A 25,063-nucleotide genomic window follows, 5' to 3' on the forward strand; every position below is an offset into this window, starting at 1 on the left:
AGACTAATTAGTTGAACCTCTTTTCTCTTCTGGGCATAGCCTTTTCCCCCTCCTTTTGCCAGCCCTTAGCTATAAGGCTTTAAGGCACACTAACGGGGGACACCTCAGTCTGATGTAAGACAGATCCTTGTGTGTTTAAATGGGGAGGAAAGACTTCAAAATGGGCGGGCCTAAGTATCAGTCGTGGCGTGTTACTGCAGTAACATTTATCACATATTTCCTTGCAAGGACTGTATAGCTGGCAATTAGAAGAGCTCCCATAGCATGACTAATGGCTTTGGAAAATGATCCCGGAAAGGAAGCTCCTGATGCAAAAGTTTACTTGTGGGGCCTCAACTATCTAGTCAACGGCTCTGGTGATAAACAGCAACTCTGGGGACCCCGCATTACACGCCCACCTCTGCAGAGGTGCTGTGTACACACAGCGGGAAAGCAGGCTTGGCCACCAGCCCTTTTACATTATGTGCAGGAGCACAGTCAGGAAACTAAAATGATCCACCTATGTAACTTCGAGAAGACACCAGCAATAGCTTTCATTTTCTCTTTTACTCTCTGGAATGATGGCTTGCCCTGCAGCCCTTGTCGCAGAGATTTATGTGTGACCGAGGTCAGATCTTCCAATATCAGTTGACAAATTTTCTCTTTACATATTTACTGCTTTCCTAGCTTGTGTTATTTTCTCTTAAGTAGAAGAAGGAAATATGAAATTAAATGATACGGTGAGCATTTTTAAAGAATACCAGGAGTGTGTGTGTGTGTGTGTGTGTGTGTGTGTGTGTGGTGTTCCTGGCACTACACTTGAGCCTGCAATGTTCAACTCTATTCTTTTTTTTTTTTTAATTTTTTTTAACGTTTATTTATTTTTGAGACAGAGAGAGACAGAGCACGAACGGCAGGGTGGGGGGGGGGGCAGAGAGAGAGGGAGACACAGAATTGGAAGCAGGCTCCAGGCTCTGAGCCATCAGCCCAGAGCCCATTAGCCCAGAGCCCGACGCGGGGCTTGAACTCACGGGCTGCGAGATCATGACCTGAGTTGAAGTCAGACGCTTAACCGACTGAGCCACCCAACTGCCCCTGTTCAACTCTATTCTTATTTCACACACATTTTAGGAACGATAGCTATTTTGCAGACTCTCTTTTCAAATCAGATGCATTAAGTTTAACCCTGCCTAACATAAACCAGGATTATGGTAAACTGGGACTTTTATATCGTAAATGAAGAATAATGACCTAAAACTTTTTTTCTTTAATGAAAGTAGCTGCAGAGATGATCTACTTCAATCTACTCATTTTGCTGCTAGGGAAACTGAGGCTTTGAGGGGCATAGTGCCCAAGATACAGCCCGGGCTAGACCATAGTGCTGACTCAGGCAGCTGCTTGGTGTGGAGAAAATGCATATGCACTGGAGTCAAAAAGCCCCCTGGAATTCCAGTCAGACCCCCATGGTCTCAGAAGCTCCCTCCCTTCACTGGGTTCAGGGCTCTTGATTACAAAGCGAGGGGATGAGCCAGAGGATAATCCAAAGAGTCCTCCCAGGCAGAGCTTCCCATTCAGGTGCCGTATTTTTTCCTACCCACGGGAGAGCTGGTACTGGCAGTCAATCTTATTTTATCTGGCATCGTGTGGGGTGCTAAAACTTAGGTACACACCACCTCCAATCTGCTACAACTTTGCAAAAACAAAGTGCCCAAATCTCAAAAAGGCTTCAACCAGAGAACAGAAAAATCATTTCCACATGACCACAAGCTAAACACATATTGCTTAGTACCACTAACTTAAAATAAGACTTCCTAGGGGTGCCTGGGTGGTTCAGTCGGTTAAGTGTCTGACTTCGGCTCAGGTCATGATCTCACAGTTCGTGAGTTCGAGCCCCATATCCAGCTCTGTGCTGACAGCTCAGAGCCTAGAGCCTGCTTCAGATTCTGTGTCTCCCTCTCTCTCTCTGCCCTTCCTCCACTCATGTTCTGTCTCTGTCTCTCTCAAAAATAAACATTAAACAAATGTTTCATTAAAAAAAGGTAAGATTTCCTAAACAAAGGACTGGGTTTTGTTTTTTTGTTTTGTTTTGTTTTTGAAAAAAAAAAAAAAGAGAGAGAGAGAGAACAGGGGCATCTGGGTGGCTCAGTCGGTTAAGCATCCAACTTTGGCTCAGGTCATGATCTCATGGTTCATGAGTTCAAGCCCCACATGGGGCGCTCTGTTGTCAGCACAGAGCCTGCCTTGGATCCTCTGTCCCACCCTCTCTCTTTCTCTGCCCTTCCTCTTCTGGTTGTCTCTCTCATTCTTTCTCAAAATAAATAAATAAACTTTAAAAAGTATTAAAAGGGGCGCCTGGGTGGCTCAGTCGGTTAGGCGTCCGACTTCAGCTCAGGTCACGATCTCACGGTCCGTGGGTTCGAGCCCCGCGTCGGGCTCTGGGCTGATGGCTCAGAGCCTGGAGCCTGCTTCCGATTCTGTGTCTCCCTCTCTCTCTGCCCCTCCCCCGTTCGTGCTCTGTCTCTCTCTGTCCCAAAAGTAAATAAAACGTTTAAAAAAAAAAAAAAAATTAAAAAAAAAAAAGTATTAAAAAAGAAGAATAAAATGTACTCTAGTGAACCATAAATGGGAATTCTGACAAACTGATATTTTTAGATATTGAATGAATGCATGAGACAAAATAAATGAGTAATATATATTATTACTAATAATACAAAATTAACAAGTATAATTCACTTGTGCCATATCTCTCTTGTTTATCAGCCTCTGTCCTTGTTCAAGTTCTTATCATGCCTGGAAATCTATTAGCGTATCTTATATAGAACAAAACAAAAACAAAAAATAAGTCATGGGTCTTATTTAAACGACAATTAATGACTTAAAACAAAAATAAGTTGTCAGATGATTTAACAAGGAGCTACTCGGTGGGACACCAGAAAGTCAGTAGGATTCCCAGCTTCTAAAATCCACTCCCTGGCACTTTCTCTCTGCTGCCTTTAGGAGGGACCAGTTTTGAAAAGCTCAGACTAGAAACCCCTGAATTTCACAAATAGTTGGGTGGGACAGAAAGGCTGTAAGATGCCTAGAGGAGGGCTCAGCTCAGATGGGACTAGACAGAAAATCATCACGGCCATAAATTAGATCACTTGGCTCTCACTGCTTCCCGAGTATCAAGGACGATGCATTTTCACACAGAACACAGCAGCTGGAGCGTCAAGGTAGAGTGTAACATTATTCATTTGCTGGGTCTGCCAGTCAGTGAGCAGGAAAGAAAGGACCTGACTGCCAGTCTACACTCTTTTATCCCTTGTGTATTTAAAACTGACATAGCTCATGTCCTACTTCACATAGGGGTATAGGAACCCTAGTAAATCATCCTCTGGGCACATGTAAATTTTAATATTCAGGCTTGAATTTTGTGAGAAAAGCAGGGGCTCACAAACACATTTTAAAATGAAACACGTGAGTTATAAAATGAATCTTCCCCCTTAGCCTTGCCAAGATGTCCACTGAGCACTTTCCTCACAGAGAAGATTTTTCCTTTCAAAGAAAATACACTGGCTGTACCAAACTTCTCTTTCTTCCCCCCAAAAGGGTGGTCTCATTCTAGAATCTAGTTTAGAGTATCAGTTATGTATGTGGGGGGCAGGGAGTGGGAGGGGATGTGGCCTTTTTGAGAAAGGCCTATTGACCATTCCATTGTTTATGGTCAAATAAATGTGCTGTGACAAAAGATTTCTAAAGGGTCAAAATGTCTCAAAGGGTTTTTCTGGAGCTATCATTTAGTTTGCATCTCTATTAACGTCAATCCTCCACAAGCGAAAGAATCCAGAACGATGTTAGAGGTCACCTGGTCTGACTCCTTGCTTCTGACTCTGGAAGAAGACTTGCAGGAATGGGATTCCAATGATTCCATCCTGGGTGGCTTCAATTGTCAGAAAGTTCTTTCTTATTACGAGTTCAAATATGTCTCCCTAGGAGATATAGCCACGGTCTGGAGCTGTAGTGATTTAGTGGCAGCAACTCACATATTTGAAGATGGCTGTTTCTTCACGAAGTTTTCTTTCCCGAGAGAGCATCCTGTTTTCTCCTTGAGATCATCTGCTGTGATTGACTGCCCTCTGTTCTTCCCCCTTCTATTAGTAATGACACTCTGATAACATTCCCCTAGCCTTAAATAGCCCATGTACTTCACATCCTCACCTACTCCATCGCCAGCTTTATGGGCAGGACATGTGGTTCAGGCTTAAACTAGTCCGCAACAGCTAAGTCCCCCGGGCTTGGGGAAGTTAACTGATCCAATCAAACTGAAGCCTATGGCTTCTTGCTGCCTGTGGGGAAGAGAGGCTTGTTATTCCTTTCTAACTGGGAAGCAGGTGGCCCAGGAACCCCAAAAGCCATTCTTGGTCTGTGAAGGAAGAAGCCTACCAGAAACAGAGCCAAAAGTGACCTGTTGAATCCAGTTCTACCAAAAAACCCAGGAATACTTGGCTTTTTGGCCATGGATTTCAAGTCCCCTTGTGGTTGAGGCAACCTGAGTTGGGTGTTCTGTTACCTGCACCATAAAGCTGCCTGGCGGCTTCACATTCTCCACCACTGTGACCACGTTTCTCGGAGTGTGGTGCCATGTGCGTGTGTTCCTCATAAAGTGTGACACCCACACCTGAACACATGCCTCGGAAAGACTGGCTCAGTTGCCTTGTCCTGGACATTATACGCTATTCAGGAGGAGAAACTCCCGGCAGCTACAAGTGCCTTCAGCTTTTGATAGATAGCCATATCACACAGTTGGCTCAGTGGAGAGGAACAGACGTGTATAAATCTTGGGCTGAAAAAGAATTACTTCTTTCCTGGACTCTTCCATTTGGGTTTCATACTGACAAGGTATTCGAGAGTCAAAAGGAGTACACGATTAAAGCAATTACAGAATCTAGACAAGTCTGATGGAAGTTTCTACCTGTTGCCTCTCCCCTGCATCAGACAGGAAATACATTAGCCTTGTATTTGTTTGGTTGAGGAGAGGCCTGTCCAACACTCAAGGAGAATCACAGACTCTCGGGGTCTGAAAGAATCTTAAAGGTTTGTTTTTTTTTTTTTTTTTTTTTTAAATCTTAAAGGTTTTTTAATCTGACCCACCTCTGTGTGATCCCTGAATCCCTCCTTCATTACACTCCTGGCTCACAGGGCTTCTGTCCGGATGCATACAGTGATGGGGACTTTATGTCTTCTGACTGTCTATTCTCTCCCTTGTTCCAGCTCTACTTTCCTGACAGTGCAAATCCACGTCTTTTCCTACATGAGAACCCTCAAGTATCTTAAGACAACTATCACATCTCTTTGGAAGCTTTGATCCTTCAGGTATTAATGCTGGCAGGGCAGAGGGGAAATATGGACACAGAAGAAAAGGGGACAAAATTACAAACTGAAAGCTTAAAAATGTGTATTGATTCTTAGTTCTTTCTGATTCTAAAATCTGCTGGGTCAACATGTAAAAAAAGTGAAGTCAGGCTAAATCACTAATTCATTGATTCACATCCTTTTTTTTTCTAAGTTTACTTATTTTTAGAAAGACAGAGAGAGGGAGCATGAGTGGGATAGTGGCAGAGAGAGAGAGGGAGAGAGAGGATCCCAAGTAGGCTCTGTACTGACAGCAAACCGTGAGATCATGACCTGAGTTGAAATCAAGAGCTGAACACTTCACCGACCGAGACACCCAGGCACCCCAGTTCATGTATCTTTATCAAGAACTTACTCTACGCCAGGCACTGTACTGGAGTCTAGGATCCAGTAGATGGATAAGCTGCGAGTGCTGGTCCACAAAAATGAGTGACTTCTTTAAGGTCCCTGAAAGTTAGTGACAGAGCTAAGACTTAAATCACAGGGTTTGCATTCTCCTTAAAATGCCACTTAATTTTTGGATAAAATACAATTTGCTAGATTCAAGGTGCTGTAGATTTCTAAGACAGTGTCCCCAAAAAAGGGATGCTTTCAGGCATTTCACAGAGTGCTTTCTTTGTGGGCTAAGACTCTATATATTGCTGCCTTTTTTTTTTTTTTTTTTTTTACCATGATGCCATTTGACAACATTGTTTGGCCTGCTGATATTTTGAGATAAGCTGCAACTGTAGCTAATACATGCTTTATTTCGCATTAGATCATGACCTGAGCCAAAGTCGGACACTCAACCGACTGAGCCACTCAGGCGCCCCCTGCATTATTTGGCATTAGAAAGGAAAGAATCTTGAAATATAGTCACACATAACCATGCTAATTAACATGTGTCTTACTGGTTTGGTTCTAAACGAGATTCAAAACAGGATTTAAAGAAAAGAAGTCATGGATCTAGAATGAACTAAACGGGGCACCTGGGTGGCTCAGTCGGTGAAGTGTCTGACTTTTGATTTCGGCTCAGGTCATGATCTCACAGTTTCGTGAGTTTGAGCCCCATGTCTGCCTCTGTGCTGATGGTGCGGAGCCTGCTTGGAATTCTCTGTCTACCTCTCTCTCTGCCCCTCCTCCACTTGGGCTGTTTCTGTCTGTCTCAAAATAAATCAATACACTTAAACAAAAAAAAATTTAGAATGAACTAAACAAAAAGTTTGATTCCTGTTTCAGAGATGTGGTTCACACCTCTCATAGTTTGATTTGGGTGAAATCCAGTTCAATAAAGTCCAAGAGTGTACTTGGGAGATGGTGATGAGAAAGGTAGCTGAAGGTGTGGACAAGAGGGGAAAATTGCTCATACAAGATGAAAGGAGACCACAGAAGTATCTAGCTCAGCATTTTTCAGACATTGGTTACCAAATAACTCAAGGCTCATGTAAGGTATTACTTAGACACATTAACAAAAATTAACAGACAAAAACAGAACTGCCTGGTATTTGTGTGTGCATGCATGTATGTAGGTGTCTGGGAGTGAATTCCTATCTATTTTATGCCCTGTCTTTCCATGTAATTCTGCAAATCACTGACCTAGGACACCTCTATTATTTTCCAGATGAAGTAACTGAGGTCTGAAAAGAACTAAGGTCAAACAACTAGCAAGAAAAGCCAGGAACAGAACTCAGGTTAGCTCTGTGTGTGTAGAATGGGGGGAAGGGGGACAGAAACCATATTCTTTTTTGAGAGGTAGAGAGAGAGTAAGCAGGGGAGGGGCAGAGAGATACAGAGAAAGAGAATCCCAAGCAGGCTCCTTGCTGTTAGCCCGGAGTGTGACACGGGGCTCGATCCCACAAACCGTGAGATCATGACCTGAGCCAAAATCAAGCATCAGATGCTTAACCAACTGACTCACCCAGATGCCTCCCAGAAACCTCATTCTGACAATGATTTAACTTGTCACTTGATGGGTGTCTCACTTGCTGCTTCCTGGTCCTCTCTGCCCCGAGTCATCGAGCGTTTGCAGCTGCCTGGCTATGGAGGCACAGGGGTGGAGGAAGGCCTCTCACTGGAAATTTTCTTTTGTTTACTGTATTTTGCCCAACTAGAACTAGGACTATAGTCAAGGTCTCCCCATGCCCTGAATAGTGCTCTTTGCAACCTGTTTCTGAACAGAAAACAAGACAAGCTTCATTAGCCATTTTGGTCTTTCTTTCCTCCTCTGACCTCCTTTCCTCCTAAGACTAGCGTGTTCTCCAGCTTTTCTTTCCCTCTCTGCATGGCGGTCATTATCTGTAGACTTTGACAGGGTATGGCATAACAGAGTCCACGCTTGGTTCTAATTGGTTGCCTCAGTTTCCCACAATTCCTTGGAGCTGACACCCTGGCTGTAGACATAAACAGACAACTGCCTCCTTTCCTAGCTCCTAGCAGCCCTTGGGACCCTCTTTCCACCTGGGGTGTCCTGGGCAATCTCCAATCCTAAATCGAATCAGCTCTTTGCTCCTTTTAGGCAATGCATTGATTTTTCAATGAACTTAGCTTGTCCACTTTATTGGCACTAAAGAGGGTCAGGTTCTTAGCATCATTAACATTTTAGTTGAGGGAGAATTCCCAAGCCCCCCAGGCATTAATCCAGAACTGTTAAAACATCTGAAAAGTAATCTGTGCTCAAACAAAACCTGGCCACGTCCGCCTCCTTTTTAAGTTGGATGCCAATGAATCCTGAGCCTCAAATCTACCCAAGTTTTCTATACTGAATAGTATAAGTAAAACACTGGTATATGATAAAAGTTGATGTCTTTGTTGCTGTTGGTATTACTGCTATTGAGGACCACTTTCCCCTGAGGGATCTGTACCCATCAGCAATTACCTGGTAGACATGTAGCATCCTGGGACAGTAATTTCTATCTCTGCAGACACACAAGTTGAATGCAGCACTTGAGTGGACCATAAAAATGGCCATTTGGGCTCAAAGCCTCTGGGTGTCTTTCTCCCTGCACCATCCCTCTAGAGTGGGAACCAGTCTGACCCGGTAGGCTATCAAACACCTGCTCATCCTGAGTGAGTCGCTGAATGGCTATCGGAATCTCATTTCCTCCTTTATAAAGTGAAAGAGTTGGAACAAACAGGTCACTGTAAGATCTCGTCACCTTCTCAAATTCTATGATCCCACGAAGTAGCAGACAGCACTCAGAAAAACCAAAGGGGGAAAAGTGGAAGGGCTCTCAGACCACAGAGCCCAAGAGGGAGGGGAGACGGCAAAGTTGCCACCTGAAAGCCAGACTGGGCGCTTGGTTCCTTACTTCAAACTTCAATTCTATTTCTGGGCTAAGCTGATTATTTAAAAATCATAGAAGAATCAGGGTCCCTAGTTACTGACATAACAATCACTGGGTTCTGTATATAGTTCTATATATTATGATTGTGATCGTCAATGATAAATTATAACTCAAAAAAGAAAGACTGTAAAGGAAGGCTCTTGTGGGATCAGAAAAGTAATTCATTTTAGTCCTACCTGGTGTGAGACGTGAGACACGGTCATATATTTTCAGAGTTACATAGGTAAATCCCTAAAGTACTTCCCAGAAATATAAATAATACTAATATTACCCAGCTCTTGTTTACCTTCTTATATTTTTCAAAGTGTCCTCTTAGGCATTAGCTCATCTGATCATGACAACCCCCCCTCCCTAGAAAACGTCCTATGATGTGCCAAGGCCCTCAGAGGCATGTGCCAGCTGACCTCAGGGGCAGAGATCTTAAAACGTAATGATTTCCAACCTCAGGCTCGCTCCCAGTCATCTCAGAGGGATTCATGAAATTCTCAATCCCAGTTTCATTACCTGGTTTCTGCTGCACTTGCCATCTCTGTCCTGACACACCCCCTCTCTCCTCCCGCACTCTGCCCTCCCATCTCTTACTGCCCTCCCAGTGCTGCTTTGAAAATTACCCAGGGAAATTCCTAAACAGGTAGGGAAATGAGAGTAACGGTAGTAGTACCCTAGTAAATTAAAGTACTAGAAGGATACTGCATACAACTGCTGCTTTAGACCTTTATCTTTTACCGGATGAATCTCCTGCTGATGAGAATGCCTGGAAAGTTCTTTCCCTTCTCTTTAGCCTCATAGCCTCAGCTCAGGCATCACCTTCTCTGTGAAGCCTTCACAGCTTTCTGAACTGAGCTGACCTCTTCTGGAGGGCAGAGCACACCACCTCCTGTCTGGTTCCTTTTGCATCAACTGCCATTTGTTTCTCTTATATTTTTCTCTCCACTAGACTAGACTCTGAGAGCAGGGACCACATCTGTTTCCTTGCTGGACTTCCGGCGCGTAGCACAGTGCCAGGGCAGAGTAGGTGCTTGGTGACAAAAACATGTTGAATTGAATTGAGATCTATGTCATAGAGTAGTTTAGAAGGTGCTATAAAAAAATCAAACCAACATGGGGTTAGTGTTTTTAAAAAGCCAGGGTTCACCAGCCTAGCTGGCTAACTGCATATACTTCAATCGAGGTATTAACAAGTAATTTATCTTTAGGGAAAAATGTCATGTGTCTAGGCTACCCACTCTTTGGGGATTCTCTCTATTCCATTTCTGCTCTATTTTAAAGACACACTAGGAACCTACTTCCTATCTTTGCAATAGGCTAAGCCAAGAACATTGGGAGATATCTTGATAAGCATGAGATAGATAATGGGAGAAGAATCCGGCATGGCCACTTTCAAAATTCCTGGGAAGCAGCATATGTATGTAAGGGAGCATCTTCCTATCACTTAGATTTCACCTCTGCCTTCTGTGGAACACGAAATCAGACTTTGTATGGCTTTAAGTAACGCTGTATTTTAAATGTCTATATCCTAAATAACAAGAATGAAAATAATGAATTAAAACATGTAGGCTAGAAACCTGTTTAGCAAAAAAATGCACGCACATTGCTTTTGGACTCTTGCCAACTAAAGGTGAGTACTTGAAGTCTGGGGTAATTACCCATTGTTTGTTTTTTTGTTCTTTGACTACAGACCTCACACAAAAAAATGGATATTTATGATTTATAGAACCCTTGATGTTCTAAACTTCAAAAAGTTCATGTAACAAGGGATAAACTCGAAATCCCTTTTTTTCAAAGAAGGTCAACTTTCTAGGTATTATTTTGCAATTCTACATTGTTCTAGTCATGATCAGTACATTAGTACATAAATAAGATAATAAAGTAGATGGTCTGAATTTAACATTGAATATAAAACAACATTCAATTATCAAAATTAGGATTAGTAATAGCATAGTAAAAGGCTTTTAAAACATGAATAAAATTAGGTACAAAACTCAGAATTCCAGCATTAGCTTTTGAGAAGTGTTTAATATTTTAAAATAGTTTTAAGAACATACGCTTTCTACTCCATTATGAGACAAATGCTCTATCCAGAGCACAATTTATTACTACAGAATAAATGAATGTTTAAAAGACAGTCTGTCAATTGAAAAAAAAAACACATTAAAATAGCAGGTTTCCAAGCCAAGTTAAACAAAATATTTTCTCCTTGACAAGCTGCTTACATTTAAATGAAAACAGGGCAAATTTGGTCAATAATATGGATTGCATATAATAAAAAGGACCTTAGATCATGTTAATACAAGGATCAGAAAGCAGTAACTTCAATTAAAACCACCCAATTATTTAGCAAACTTTCAGATACAGCAAATAAATTAATCTGTTTTAAATGAAAGTGCTCAGATAAGTAGCTTTTTGACCTATGAGCAAGTTTCACTAGCAGCAATCACAGCAAAGCAAGAATCTGCTGAAGCAAGGCAAAGCCCCCAAATCAAACAAATGGTATTAGTAATCAAAAAGCATTTGCACAACATATTTCCTTGGTTAGTAGCAGGGGGTTCTGAGCAAACGCCACCCACAGCTCCCCTCATACTTTGATATGTAGTGTATACGGGATGAACACACACATTCCTTTCACCCACACAAACAACCAGGGTATATACTGCCTTTAAAAACAGGGCATTTCATTTCTGTACTATCCTATGAAAAAAGCCAGTCGTTATACTATTAAGAATGCATGTCTTTCACTTAAAATCCTCTATCATCCACTTATGTTTAACTTGTACTGGGATTTAAGAATGTCTCTTTATTGAGACAAGTAATATGTCATCATTTTGCTCAGCTAACAGGCCTGACAGACCCTGTCTCCTTGAGTTAAGAACAGTAGATCTCTATTTCGTACATTGGTGGTAAAAGCTGGCAGAATAAATGAGAATTAGCCAATTGGTAGTAAAGGTTTTTAATCCCAAGGATCTAGATTTTCCCTACCTTTGCCTTACTTATTCTATCTGGCCAGATGATGGTATATTTTTTTTTTCAAGAAAAATGATCTCTATATATTGCAATAATTTATCTGAATGCCATTCTTATGTATTTTTAACAACGTCGCTATTCACTTTATCTCTTATGTTTTTGATCCTTTTTACTACTTATCATCTTCTTTATTTGAAACAGATTTTTAACAGATAATCTTGATCGTTACAACAATATCTTGCTTGCATTTTATTCAAATAATTCTTAAAAACAGCTTAAAAAGCCGTTTGGAATAACATCAAGCTTGCCATCAATCAAACGAAAAAATTCCGCTGGCGGTTGTATAAACATCAGATCAAGTCTGATGTCTTCAAGGATTTCAGAGTGAACCATAAAAAACTCCATTAACTTCTGACAAAGAATGCAAATTAATCACAACATGGGGTGAAATGAAATTAAAGGCTCTTTTCTAATCAATGACAAGGCAGGATGAAATATTTGTTACTCTCTCTGCACTCAGACTGCCTGGGATGTTTGCACTTCCCTTGCAAAGCCCCAAATGTAAGGTGTGAGTACAGATTCACCCACAGTCGCTGTTTAGCCCTCCCACCCCCCCCAGAGCTATCTGCTTACAAGTCGTGGAGATTCACAAAACACACTAATCATCTGAATCTCAGGTGCATCCAATTTGTTATTCACACTCTCCCATGCCAGTGAAAAGCCTGGCGCAGACAGATGCACCAGGAACCCTAAATGACAGTTTTGGCCTCCGGAAGTACGATCACTACAACAAAATCTAGTACAGCCTCCAGGTGAAATGTCTGGAGCTCCATATGGAGCAGGGAAAATTAACAACAAGATGAAAATCACTGCAGCAGCGGGGAGTCGGAATTTTTGAAAAAAAAAATGAAATTTAAAGATGAAGAAAGAGAAGTAATAAATTAATGGGGTGTGAAAACATTCAAAGCTTTACAATACCAGGGGCACTATTTGCTCAGATTTTTTTCCTTTTTTTTAACTTCAGGTCATTTTGATGTAATTTATTAACCAAGATCAGGAATTGTAGCCAAAAGAACAACAACATTTTTATACATACAAAAGTACTTTAAATACATTTGTATCTGTATTTTCTTCAATTTCCTGTGGCATCCTGCTTACCAAATCTCCAAAATGTCAGAGCTAGAACACCCTCCTGAGAAGTCTCCTTAATGGATTTACTATCATCTCAATGCAGGGCACTACTGTAAAGTTTGAATGAAGGGTGACAATTTTTAGCGGGCAATCTTTTTCAGTTCTCCTCAATTATGGTGTCATTAAACAAACCATTGCCCACCATGATGTTTTTTAAGTCAACTGGATTTGGATCTACACGATTAGCTCTCCACAGCTCCAGTCCTTGTCCAGACCTGCACATCTTTCCAGACTACTATTAATGCTAAAGCGTTCAAGAAATGGATATACTATGTTTGTGAGATGTTTAAAAACACAACTTTTCATGATCCCGTTGCTTCACAGGCACCCAGAATTTAATGGCGCTGGGGTCAGGGAGAGCTCTGGAGCCCTCTGGATCCTGCTGTGACTCTGCTAATCACATGGTAAGAAAAGCGAAAGGCCTCTAGGGAATGGTCTTGTCATCATCTCCCACGGCACGGCCCCCGACGTGCAGCATTTCTCACCTACACACGAGGCCTCCTACGGTGGAGAAGGCAAATCAGGAAAAGGACTTGGAGGGGCTCAGCGGGAAGAAGAGTAGTATAAACAGCCAACCAGATTCGGAGCACACAGAGCCCACTCATTTGGTTTAGTTGTCTGTAAGTCCTACATCTATCTGACTATACCCATTCATCCCTGAGGCAAGGTGCCTCACCTCGCCAAGCCTCAGTCTGCTCCCCTGGAGGTTGGGAAGAACAGCCCCTGTAGGTGGGATGGACAGCCCGAGTCAGATAACAGGAAGTGACCTGGAGCTCGATGGCAGAAAAGAGTTACGCGAATCCACGACATCGTTGTTCTTCCTATTATAAGGTGTAGTAACATTAACACGCCTGAGCATTTAGAGTGGCTCCTAAACTTTTTTTCTGTAGAGTCCTAAACTGCATGCCAATGAGGCTCTCCAACTGAAAGGCCTAAAGGAAACGAAACTAGAGAGTGCTTCCAAATAACAGATAAAAACTCAAGCACAAAACAATGAAGTCTATATAGAATAATTATCTCACCAAAAATCCAGTCCTTTAATTTTTATGTTGGTCCCAGGCCAGAGAGTCTCCCTAACGTCTTCCTGACACCCTTCCCTCATCTGCATCCCCACTGGAAACACACACGGTGTCACCAGCAGGAAGAGGCAATGCTAACGACACTGTCAGCAAGCAGCACGGAGGCCAGGTTGGTAGAAGTCTCAAAGCTGGACTCTCCTCTCCGCTTTCCTCCCTACTCATTTTACGCTCTGCTCCAGTTGTGGCTGGCAGTTGCCGAGCACATCCTTTCGCGACCTTTGGTTGACTGTTAGAAATTCCATTGTGTGCTACAGCCCAACATCAGGGCCAGCGGGATGGCCCTCTGTACTTCTGCAAGTGGTTTCCTTATCCATAAGCCCATTACATCTGCATACTTGCTCTCATCAGATAGAAAAGACAAGTATCAGGATCCTCATCCTAGAGTTAGGAAAAGGAAGCCCCAAGGAGTCACAAAGCAAGAATTAAGGCCTGTGGTGACTACAGTTTGTGGTGGAGCTGGGTTCTAATTCTCATCTTTTGGCTCCTGGTCCAGAGGTCTCTCCAACAGGCCCATCTTCTCAACTTGCCACTAGTGACGAGCTCGGATTTGATGCCCTGATCCGACTTTGAGTTCAGAGTAGTGACGTCCTGGTACCGTCTCTGGCCCTGACAGAAGGGATGCCAAACTATGTGATCATGAGGCTATATGAAAGGTTTTCATGTGTTCAAGGACCAGATCAGTGGGCAACTATTAGGATGAAGCAGTTAGTCCTCGGCTTGGTAAACAGAACACTGCTTTGACTGGATGGCTGCTTATAAAGTAAGGAGTTTCCTATCCCCCGAGGTGTTCAAGCAGAGTGTGGATGTCTGCTTTCCAGAGATACGGTACAGAGGTTTGATTCGATGATGTCTGAGATCCCTCCCAATCCCGATGTCTGTGATTCACTCCTGTCTACTGCAACCCTGCTGCAATTCAACAGTGCACATATCAACCATTCTGTTTGCCCAATTTATGAGGGGACACCATCTCACGGAGTGGCTTGGGGTTCAAATGAGATACTATGGGCCAAAGAGAAGGTGTTATTCATAATCCAGTGTCAGAACAGTATGAAAACAAACATTGTTATCCACGTGCTTTGAGGGCAAAGGGAAGGGCAGGTATGGTGTGGATACAGCACCCTTTCCCAGTGTGAAGTCTCCAGGGCCAAGCCTGTGAAATAGATGCCAACTCCACCTGACGTCATTGCTGATTCTAGCAATGAAGCACACCAACTTCTGATGAAAGGCGTGGGAAACGGGCCTGATGGCATCAAAGCTGCTTCTATTATTTCAAATGAAAGTCCCAATTCGGTGACAATATTCGATCACGATTCAAGGAATACGGTTTTCCCTCTGACTCTGGCATAAAGGTTATTGCTAACAAGGGAGCCCAGCACATTAGAATTTTCCAGCTTCCACTTGACTGATCAAGTACACACACATATACTTAAACATTTCAAAAAAAACAGAATTGCAAAGGTGTACAGCCTCTTCCCAAATCTGACCAGAGCATTCAAATGCTTCATTCGTTAAACGCAATAGCAATCTGTTTCTTACGCTCATCACTTACCAAATCTCACTGGTTAATTACTCGACACATTAGGAATCTCAAGAACATAGCTACGTTCTCAATCTCTGGCACTTTTACGAGATGGCTCACAGGTTTTTCTACTAAGACTTCTCTGAGAGATATACTGTAACAGGGTCTCTTCATTTACAGAATTTTAGGGGATTGTATAAATTGGCCAGACAGTGAATTGTTTAAAAATTACCGACAGGATAAGAGGCTTACCAAGATAAATATTCTAATGAGCTATAAATCCTGAAAATGTGATTTTAATTTGATGGGCTACCTAGAGCTAAGCAGCAAGCCTGTATCCACTAAAATCTGACTAAATGCTAGCATGCATGCCAAGCGATTACATTTTAGATTTCCTCTTTAAGGAAAAGATTATGTTTAAACAAAGAAGCCTGCAGATTTGAAAAGTGAGTCTAACACTCTTGAACCTAATAACTTAGGCGATGTCTCCCCCACTTATCTGAGGGCTTTAACAGTAAAAGAAAGAGGATACAAAAGAGACATTTCAGCAAGTGAAGGGTCTTTAAATGTCCACATGGGTACCAGGAGAATTCGCCTAAAACAGCTTATAAAAATGGTAGAGTGAATGAGCCCCATCCTATTATTCAATAACCATGTTTGTGATGCATCTGCATAATCTAACCATGCATAAATTAGTATGTGTAATACAACACTTATTTGCATAATAATAGCAAGTTAATAGATGCTTAAAGAGCAGAGACCAACACCACCTTTAAATCAGACATGCCTCCAGGCGCTTTGGCCTGTACAGACCAAGATGCCAGAAAAACAGTGAGCACCAACCAGAGGAAAACAGTCAAACCATTCATCTTTCATCCCTCTAGACATTTCACTTATTTCCCCCCACGTACACGGCGGAATCATTTTCAAACCACAAAACACCTTTATAGTTTAAGTGCTAGCACCCTTCCAAATAAGAATCTTAAAGAAATTATAAGGATGATCATCAGTAACGGTAACATAACGGACAGTTTGCTTTCTTACAAGTGTGGACAGCAAGAGGCAAATTTTTTAGAAAACAGTATGTTCAGAGTCACACCCACATAAAGCTGGGGGCCTATTTGCTTAGCAAAAATAATGATCCAGATCACATATTTCACCCTTCATCTCAACCTTTTAATTGAAATAATTTTAATTGGATCTAAAGGCTCAAACAGTATATCAAGAAAAGGCTGTGCCTCTCCTCTAACCTCAGTATGAGCACATGGCACTGGGCTAGGATAAGGAAAAACACCACCAATGTCACACAAAGGAAGAGCGCGATGGTGCCTTTCAACCTTTAACAAAGAGGAGAAAAAAATCGGGTGTTTAAAAAAAATCAAAAATCAATAGAGACTTCTAAATGACTCCTTTAAGATATCACTTTTCAATTTAACAGGACAGATTTATTTGTATGTGGCTCAAATGTTCACAATTGCTCCCTGCACCTTCATACATAGGAATGAATGTCACAGTGGCAAACGGCAGTAATGAACAATCTTACCTGGGGATATGGAAACCTCCCAAGAGCAAGCTGGGAAAGGAAATAATATTTGTCTAGTTATAGATTTGCATGCAGGGCAGATCTCCTTAAGACAGACAAGCACTAAATTTCAGAACTGTACCCAGCAAATATAAAAAGCTTACAACCCTGGATGCAGGAACTAAACTATTGCTGTAATTACCTTAAGAGTTGTATTTAGAATGGACGTTTTCAATGGGCAATGTTGCATCCCTGATAAAATATTCCAATTTTAACAACTAAACATTACCATTATGTGGTTTCTCTTAGGAATGTTCTCAGCTCTATGGGCATGATTCACATTCACATGTGTGCGACAATATTCATTGAGACAGAGATGTAAAACTAGAGGAGACTGTTGGTTTCTCCTCTTGTAAGATGGAGACACCTTCTTGTTTCCCAGCCCTTAGTTGTGTAGAGTTTTTAGTCACAAGTACACACGCAGTCTTATAGGATATGGGGAGTGGGCCACATGAAACAGAAATTTTTGCCACTATTTTCATCAATTTATTAGTTTTTTCATTCACTTTCTATCCACTCTTAGGAATAAGGAGCTACCATTAGTAGGAAAGGGCCGATTCAACGCTGGGAATTCAACACTATAGGTCAAAGTCTGAAATTGGGGACACGAATCTTTAGAGAGCTTCCAATTTTGCTTGATTTGTAAATTGCCATGTGTTTCTAGGCCAGTCACTTAATTTTGGTCTTGGAATTCTCACCTGTAAAAACCAAATGATTCCACCAGGAACAGGGTTGATACAAAGTAATAAGATCAAATTTACCAAATACGCCATAACATATTTAAAGAAAATAGTAGCAAAACTTTGCGACTTCATAATGTGGCCCATTCTCAGGCCTGAAATCTCTATATATTTGTAACTACTTTCGAAGTGGAATCGCTGTATCAGGGAACTGTGAAGCTGGAATGAACCCATGACAGCATCAATCCATTTCACAGATTAGAACCCAAGAGCCCCACTGAAAAAGTTTCCACACAGTTAATGAGAAGCTAGGGCCTGACCCTAGGCTTGCAACTTAATCCAGGTTCTTTCCGGCATTTTATATTGCTTTTCTACATCTTGAGAAGTTGTGTATTTATTTAAAAAACACAGACACCACGGAAACATTTTTGAACTCTTTTGGAATTGTGTTTAGAATCATTTCAAGTAACAAAAGAACATCTACTTCATTTTGCTAGAATTGCATTTTATCTTGGACTTAAAATTCTGCTCCCTATGCTTTTTGAAAATGTAAATTATTTGTTGACTAAAGTCTGAATGGCTTGGGGGTATTACCAAACCCCAAAGCCACTTCTGAAAAATAAATAAAAATACATAAATAAGATACCCTTACTAAGGACAGACATGAAAATGCTGAAGTTAATTTTCAAAGCTCTACAACCAGTCTGAGCAAGAGCAATGTAACAGGAATAAACCATATGACTTAAAAGGTGACTACTTTGAAAAGGCCAACACTCATTTGGATGTATATTTCTATATGTGTATGTGTGTGTGTTTTGCAATGCCTAGGAAGTTTCACGACCTTATACTCATTTCTTATATACTTAGAGCTCACGGATTTTCAAGATATAAAGTTATACTACCATTATTCACTTAGTAATATCATTAATCAAGGGATTAGCATAAAGTATGGACAGCAAAAACAACACAAGATGGGATGATGGAAAGAGAGTGTGGACGTTAAACTCCCTTTCACAGTTTTGTGTGATTATGTTTGTTGTCTATACACTGGTGTTTTCGGGGAGGCATCTGGATGGCTCAGGTGGTTAAGCGTCTGACTCGGCTCAGGTCCTGATCTCGCAGTTTGTGAGTCTGAGCCCCATGCTGGTCTCTGTGACAGCTCAGAACCTGGAACCTGCTTGGGATTCTTGTCTCCCTCTCTCTCTGCCCCTCCCCCCACTTATGATCTTTCTCTCAAAAATATAAATAAACATAAAAAAATAAACTTTTTTTAAAGTTTATTTTTTAATTTATTTTGAGAGAGAGAGAGAGAGAAGCAGGGGAGGTGCAGAGAGAGAGGGGGAGGCGGAATCCCCAGCAGGCTCCATGCTGCCAGCACAGAGCCCAATGCGGGGCTTAAATTCACAAACCATGAGATTATGACCTGAGCTAAGTCAAGGGTCAGACGCTTAACCAACCGAGGCACCCACGGGCCCCACTAGATACTGTTTTTTAACTGGGAAGGGAAGAGACTCCATTTTCCACTCCCCCCTACACCAACCTTACCCAATACAGGCCATGCACGTGCCTGGCCAAGGAGAGTGTGCACAATGATCTTGGAGGAGTCAGGCGTTTGTACCATTCTGTATTGACCTGACAGACAGTGACTGCTCAAAAAAAGCTGTCATCTATCATCGCACTCATCTGTGGATTACCAGGTTTGCATGTCCTTCCATTTGGAATTAGAAAACTACTAAGAGGAGGAGCTCTCATCTAAAAAAGCTAACAATAAGTAGTAGACAACATTTAGAATATTTTATCTCAAGTCTTTCTACAGGCACTGTGCCACTCACTCGGGTATACGTCAAACATGTCACTGAGGACTATGGAAGAACTCTTGGCTTACTGGCCACATGGCTTACTGGCAGAAGAACTTGCCCACTACACACGTGGTTAAAATCTAAATTAGCTGGCTGGTACCAACACTGGACAGTGCCTCTTGTGGTTGGAAGAACTAATAAGCAATGAGAAATGAAACGCTTAAAAAAAGTGGCATAAAATGAAAAATATGAATTCTTTCCACTTCAACACAAAACTTCAAATTCTCAAATCATTATTGTTCTGTGGAGAGGCCAGGTCACGGTCAACTTGGGACCGTGCACTCATCTACTTGGTGGCCTCTGTCATGACTGGTACAATGTAATGAGGATGGCTGATATCATTCATTTACCTTATAAGATACCACCATGCAAGAGAACAGAGAGAAAATTCAGTGCACACTGGTCAGCTGGGAGCCCCTGGGTACCAGTCTGCTTGGGAACAGGTGGCAGTGCTTGAACTGGTGAACTCATCATTCTTGGGACTGGCTTTGCCTTGTGTGTACTTTCCGGACATCCTACAAAATCTCAGTCCTGTCAACTACATTCCTGGGAGAACTGCATCTAAGATATCTTGCAGCTCTGACCTCTTTGGAGCCAGAAGACTGAGAATGATTCCTTGCCCTTGACCAGAGCAGAACGATCATGTCCTCTCTTGCCTACTGTCACTCCTGGGCTGCTCCACCAGCGGGCCCAGGATTCCAATTCTGCACCAGTGAAAACTGGCAGTGGCACTATTAGGCTGGCACCAAAAGCAGTCATTTTAAGGCCCCGGGAGAGGCAGCTGCCCTCCATGTATGTCCCTGTCCTTCTAGGTTTAATGCAACTGCAGTGCTTTTGCGCCACACTATTTGTCTTGTGGCAAAATAGAAGGAACTATATAGCCAGGCCCTAGAACCCTTTTATCAAGTTCAATTAGGAGAAGGTAAAAAAGGAAAAGGGCTGTTAGCAGATATGGCTGCATGAAGAACAGGTTCTTCATGAGGCTGTCAAAAGTCAAAATAAACACTGAAGCCTTATGGGGAAGAGGGAACACATATGCTATGAGTGAATGTTTCAGAGACAGACGGACCTGGGGCCATTCTGTACCTTTTACCCCTACTGGTCTATTAATCTACTTGCATTTCCCCAGTTTTTATTGTCAAGGTATTATAAATTAGGAAACTTACAAAAGAGAGTATGTAATCTTCTCTGAAATGGCCTGCAGATATGTCACTGTACTAAATGTGTTTCAGATTTAATGAAGCTTTAATGTCCTTTTTAATTTTGCCTGTTTCTGTATCACCAGGGGTCGGGCAAGGCAATCAGCACTCAAGAGGGTGGTTTGGTTTAAAACTAGGAAAAAACTCATTTGCTTATGAGTTGCACTGTATTTTCTTAATTAAATTTACTGAGTAAAATGGTTTAAGTTCAGCCAACCAATGACCTTTGTATGTAGATTTAGATTTATAAATAGGTTAACAGTTAAAGGAAAGGAAAAAAAAAAAAAAAGAATCACAACAAAGCAAACAGATTAGGACTAAGCCAATAGAAATCTTTGCTCTCTTTATCATCTTTACAAAAGCAGCATTTAAATATAGGCAGCTTAAGTCCAGTTAAAAAAAAAAGTATATTGAAAAATGTGGATGCACTTAAGCGCCAGCAATTCATCAAATGACTCTCACATCCTTTTCATTCCCAGGAGGGGAGCGCCTTGTATTGTAAAAGATTTGGAAAAGCTTTATTTATTTTTGGAGGGTGGAGGTAGAGATGGGGGAGGGACAGGATTCTATTTAATGTTAAATTAAAAAAGTGCATTTTAATTCCAAATACTTAAGATTCAGCAAACTGCTAAATAAATACTCTGTTCGTTGTGGGAAATGCACTATATAAAAGGTAGAAAAAGAATGCTCTGAAAACACCTACCATTGGGAATACATTTAAATATCAGCAAACCACTAACACTTCGCTGTAAAACTAAAACCTCCTTAGTGTCATCTTATTGATCTTTGATATGTCCAATCGAAATCTATGGAATACTCACTCGAGTTAGCAGCGTTTTAATATGTTGGATTTTATAATTTAAACAACAAATATGTAGGTGTGATCATAACGACTGCCAAATTGCAGAGCAACTGCATGATAGAAACATCTGTATTTTAACAAAAAGGTAGAAGATACTTATTTACAAAGCAACAAAAATGGCTTCTGTTGATAACAAGAATAATTATGGCCACGGAGTCATAAACGATAGAGAGCAAAAATATAGTGTGGCAAGAATGCAAGAGCAGGACACAAACTCAAAATGTTTTTGGTGAATCAAGTTTCTTACCTAGAATATCAACAATGTGGGATGGGTTTTAAATTTACACTTATACCGAAGAGCCCTGGAATTTTTTTTAATTCTTAATTTAGACGTATCCTATGTTTCTTGGCATAACTGCAAATTGAAAATAAGCATTTTCAATATAGCCAGTGATCTAGCTGAAGGAGGACTTTATAGACTGAAATGTTCTAAAATTTGTTCTTAATTACCTTGTGCACATTTTACACAATTAAATTTCCATCTAAGGATCTTGCATTTAGATTGTGCACTGCAGTTAAACCTTCATTTTATAGAAATGCAGCAGCTACTGTGGAACATTCAGACACAGGAAAACTTTAAAAAAATCAGACTTAACTACTGGATTACATAAAATTCCCTAGGTGAGATTTCATCCCAAGACCAATTTACACAGTCCTAGAGAGAGAGTTTAAATCATCTGAAACTATGCTGGGAAAGAACCATAATAAATATTAAATACCTCAAAATCTACCCTAAGATTTTACTTTTCTTCCCATGTATCAATTTCACTATCCTCTTACTGAATGGTTTAGAAACAATCCAAAGGATATAACAGCAATTTACCAGTGTTAAAGTGCTTTGGAGGTTAAACTGACAACAAAGAACACAGAAACACAAAGCGTCTTGAAGTAGGGTTTCAATTAAATGTGGAGGATTTAGTAATGCAGGACCAAAAAAAAAAAAAAAAAAGAGTTACAAATTAATTTAATCTTCTGCCTATAGTTTGCAGCTGCACTCCAAAGTGTCTAGGGCTTAAGAACAAAGCCTTGAAAGGCCTCAGAGTGAGGAAAGCTTCAATTTTTAATGTATAACGCCATTAGCTGATAACTTGTGGAATCTGCGACCCCTGCGGAGGGGCATAAGTGCGAGTAACAGAGACTGATGAAGTGACATATTTGTTCATGTCTCCAACTATGAGGAAGAGGGTTATTACTAACACCATCAGGCCCAACAGAAATATGCCCTAATAACCTTAGGGACCTTCCACGTTATCAGTTCTCACTACATCAAATATATTAAAATCAAAACCTAATTCACTTTAATTAAAGACAATTAGTTTGTTTTTCTATTAGTGTTTTAACTTGTGTGATATTATAATACACTGCAAATTAAAGATGGGATAACAAATGTAACGAAAGAACCAAATGGTGTGTACCTTCCCACCCCTGCTTGGGGGAAATACACGCTTATCACGGGGGTCTATTTTAAGGAAATTCAAGGACACCATCATTGTAAGTGGTGTAGAAGCATGGCACTTTGAAATGAATATAATGGGACCGTGCATACCTTTTCCCTATTCAATTTATACTTTTCACATAACACTTTCCTATAAACTCTAAGGATTTCCTTAACACAAACAGAATTATGGCCCAATGGAGGCACCAGAAGCTTAATTAATTTGCCCAAGGTCACACTGCAGGTTGGTGGCAAAGCTTGTTAAATCACTAAGAACTGTGGGCTCTACAGATGTTTTTGGCAATGGCAAAGGACCCTGTCTGCAAAGGCCTCAGAGACTTCCAGTGCGGTGGGTGAAGCACGACAAATAACTCATTACGGCTGTACAGAAGTGCCAAGTGCTCCTGAGAGCTCGCAAATAACATGTTTTCTTTGTGTAGAGAGAACCTAGATGTGAGGTTCCCATCAGGAGTGCTTCTTAACATGTGCCAGTATTTAAAAAAGAACTACTCATCCTCACTAGAGTCCACGGATAAAAAGTAAATTTATTTTAACTTAAGGAGGCCAAACGTGGTAACACAAAGAAATAAATCAAGCACTTCTCCATCATTCAGGAGGTCCTGCCTTCTATCCCACAGATTACTAATAATAATGGAGAAAAGACAGCATTACAAATAAATGTTTCCAATAGAGTGTGGGCTTTTTTTTTTTTTTTTTAATTAGAAATGGGCTTATTACAGTGGACACTTAAATGGGGAGAGGGCAACAGTAATTCACAAGTACAATATCCTAATGCTGTTCCATTAATTGCTTTATTTGTTTCACGGTTAAAAATGATTGCTTGCTGTAGCCTAACCACGAATGCTGAAAAGCATGATACATTGAGGTCTCAACCTGGGCAAACTGTACCTAAACTTACACTTTATTGCAGCTTAGTTCACAATCTTCACCTAATATAGGGGTATATCCCAGTGCAGCAGGAGGATAAATCATCCTGGAATATTACTCCGGCAAAGTTTAGCTGTGACTGGAGCATATGTGCTTTCGAGCCACTGAAGCAAAGGCCCATAAAATACACTAATTACTGGAAGTTATGGTCACTGAGTGATTGATAGCGCTCTGCAAGGCAACTTCCTCATTTTCAGCTCTTCTGACGGGCTCATCCGCCACATAGCAATTATTAATTCATGACCCACCCCTCGGGCGCTAGTACCTTTACCTCTAATTCTCCTGCTACCAAACTACTGCTACAGCTGGACACTGTCTTTCTTCATTCTGATGGCCGGGTAAGGATGATAAAAAGTAGATTTCATGCTAAATGCTGTTGTTTTGAATCTTTAAACGTTGTTCGGTCTTTCTAACCCTGATGTCCCAACACATAAATTCTCCTTCCTCTCCCATAATGCTAGCTCACTTGCCTCATTTTCCTTTGGACTGTGTGTGTGTGTGTGTGTATCAATCTATCTGTCTATACTACTTTATACCAAAAACTCCGATGGAATTATTTTTTGTGTGAATACTATGGTTTAAATGCAATATACAATTTCACCAGGCCATGGTAAATATGAGGTGGCTGATTAGAAAAAAAAAGGAAAACAACCCCTCCTCTATTTAAGGAGACCCACTTTTGTAGCTTTGAAAGACACTGTCGCAAGTTGATTTCCATCAGTACCTTTACTCAGAGCGATGCTAATGAAAATATCTGGATACATAACTAAATCTCTAAAAGTCACTGAGAAACAACTTGCAAAGGTCTCTTTTGCTGGTGTTCTGTGCACTGAAAGGAAATTCAGTGAGAAACTCTGAATTAAGAAGAGATAAAGTTCAGTCATGGTGGATGAAAGCAAACAATTTATTTTTCTAATAGAAAAAAAAAATGAATGCTTTTCAAATGTTTGCACAACTCCAACTCAAAATGCAATACTGGGGGTAGTTGTCCTGCCTGGATTCTGAGATGGTGCAACAACAGATGAACAGATGGAATTCTAAGTTACTCATCC

At 41.0% G+C, this 25,063-nt stretch overlaps 1 protein-coding gene across 14 annotated transcripts in view; it reads right to left on the reverse strand.

Annotated features, from left to right (window-relative positions):
- The window catches only part of MAP2K5 (mitogen-activated protein kinase kinase 5), a 270,908-nt gene that overhangs the window by 68,951 nt on the left and 176,894 nt on the right, over window positions 1–25,063 (reverse strand). For 8 of the 14 annotated variants that reach the window (XM_078448782.2, XM_078448786.2, XM_078448781.2 and 5 more), the window contains exon 17: window positions 16,990–17,019. The exons of the other annotated variants lie outside the window; for them this stretch is intronic. In XM_078448782.2, the coding sequence (XP_078304908.1) occupies window positions 16,990–17,019 (30 nt within the window). The remainder of the gene's footprint in view (window positions 1–16,989; window positions 17,020–25,063) is intronic. 14 annotated transcript variants of the gene reach the window in all.

The sequence above is a fragment of the Panthera onca genome, chromosome B3 (assembly GCF_046562875.1).
Source record: "Panthera onca isolate mPanOnc1 chromosome B3, mPanOnc1 haplotype 2, whole genome shotgun sequence".
NCBI lineage: Eukaryota > Metazoa > Chordata > Mammalia > Carnivora > Felidae > Panthera > Panthera onca.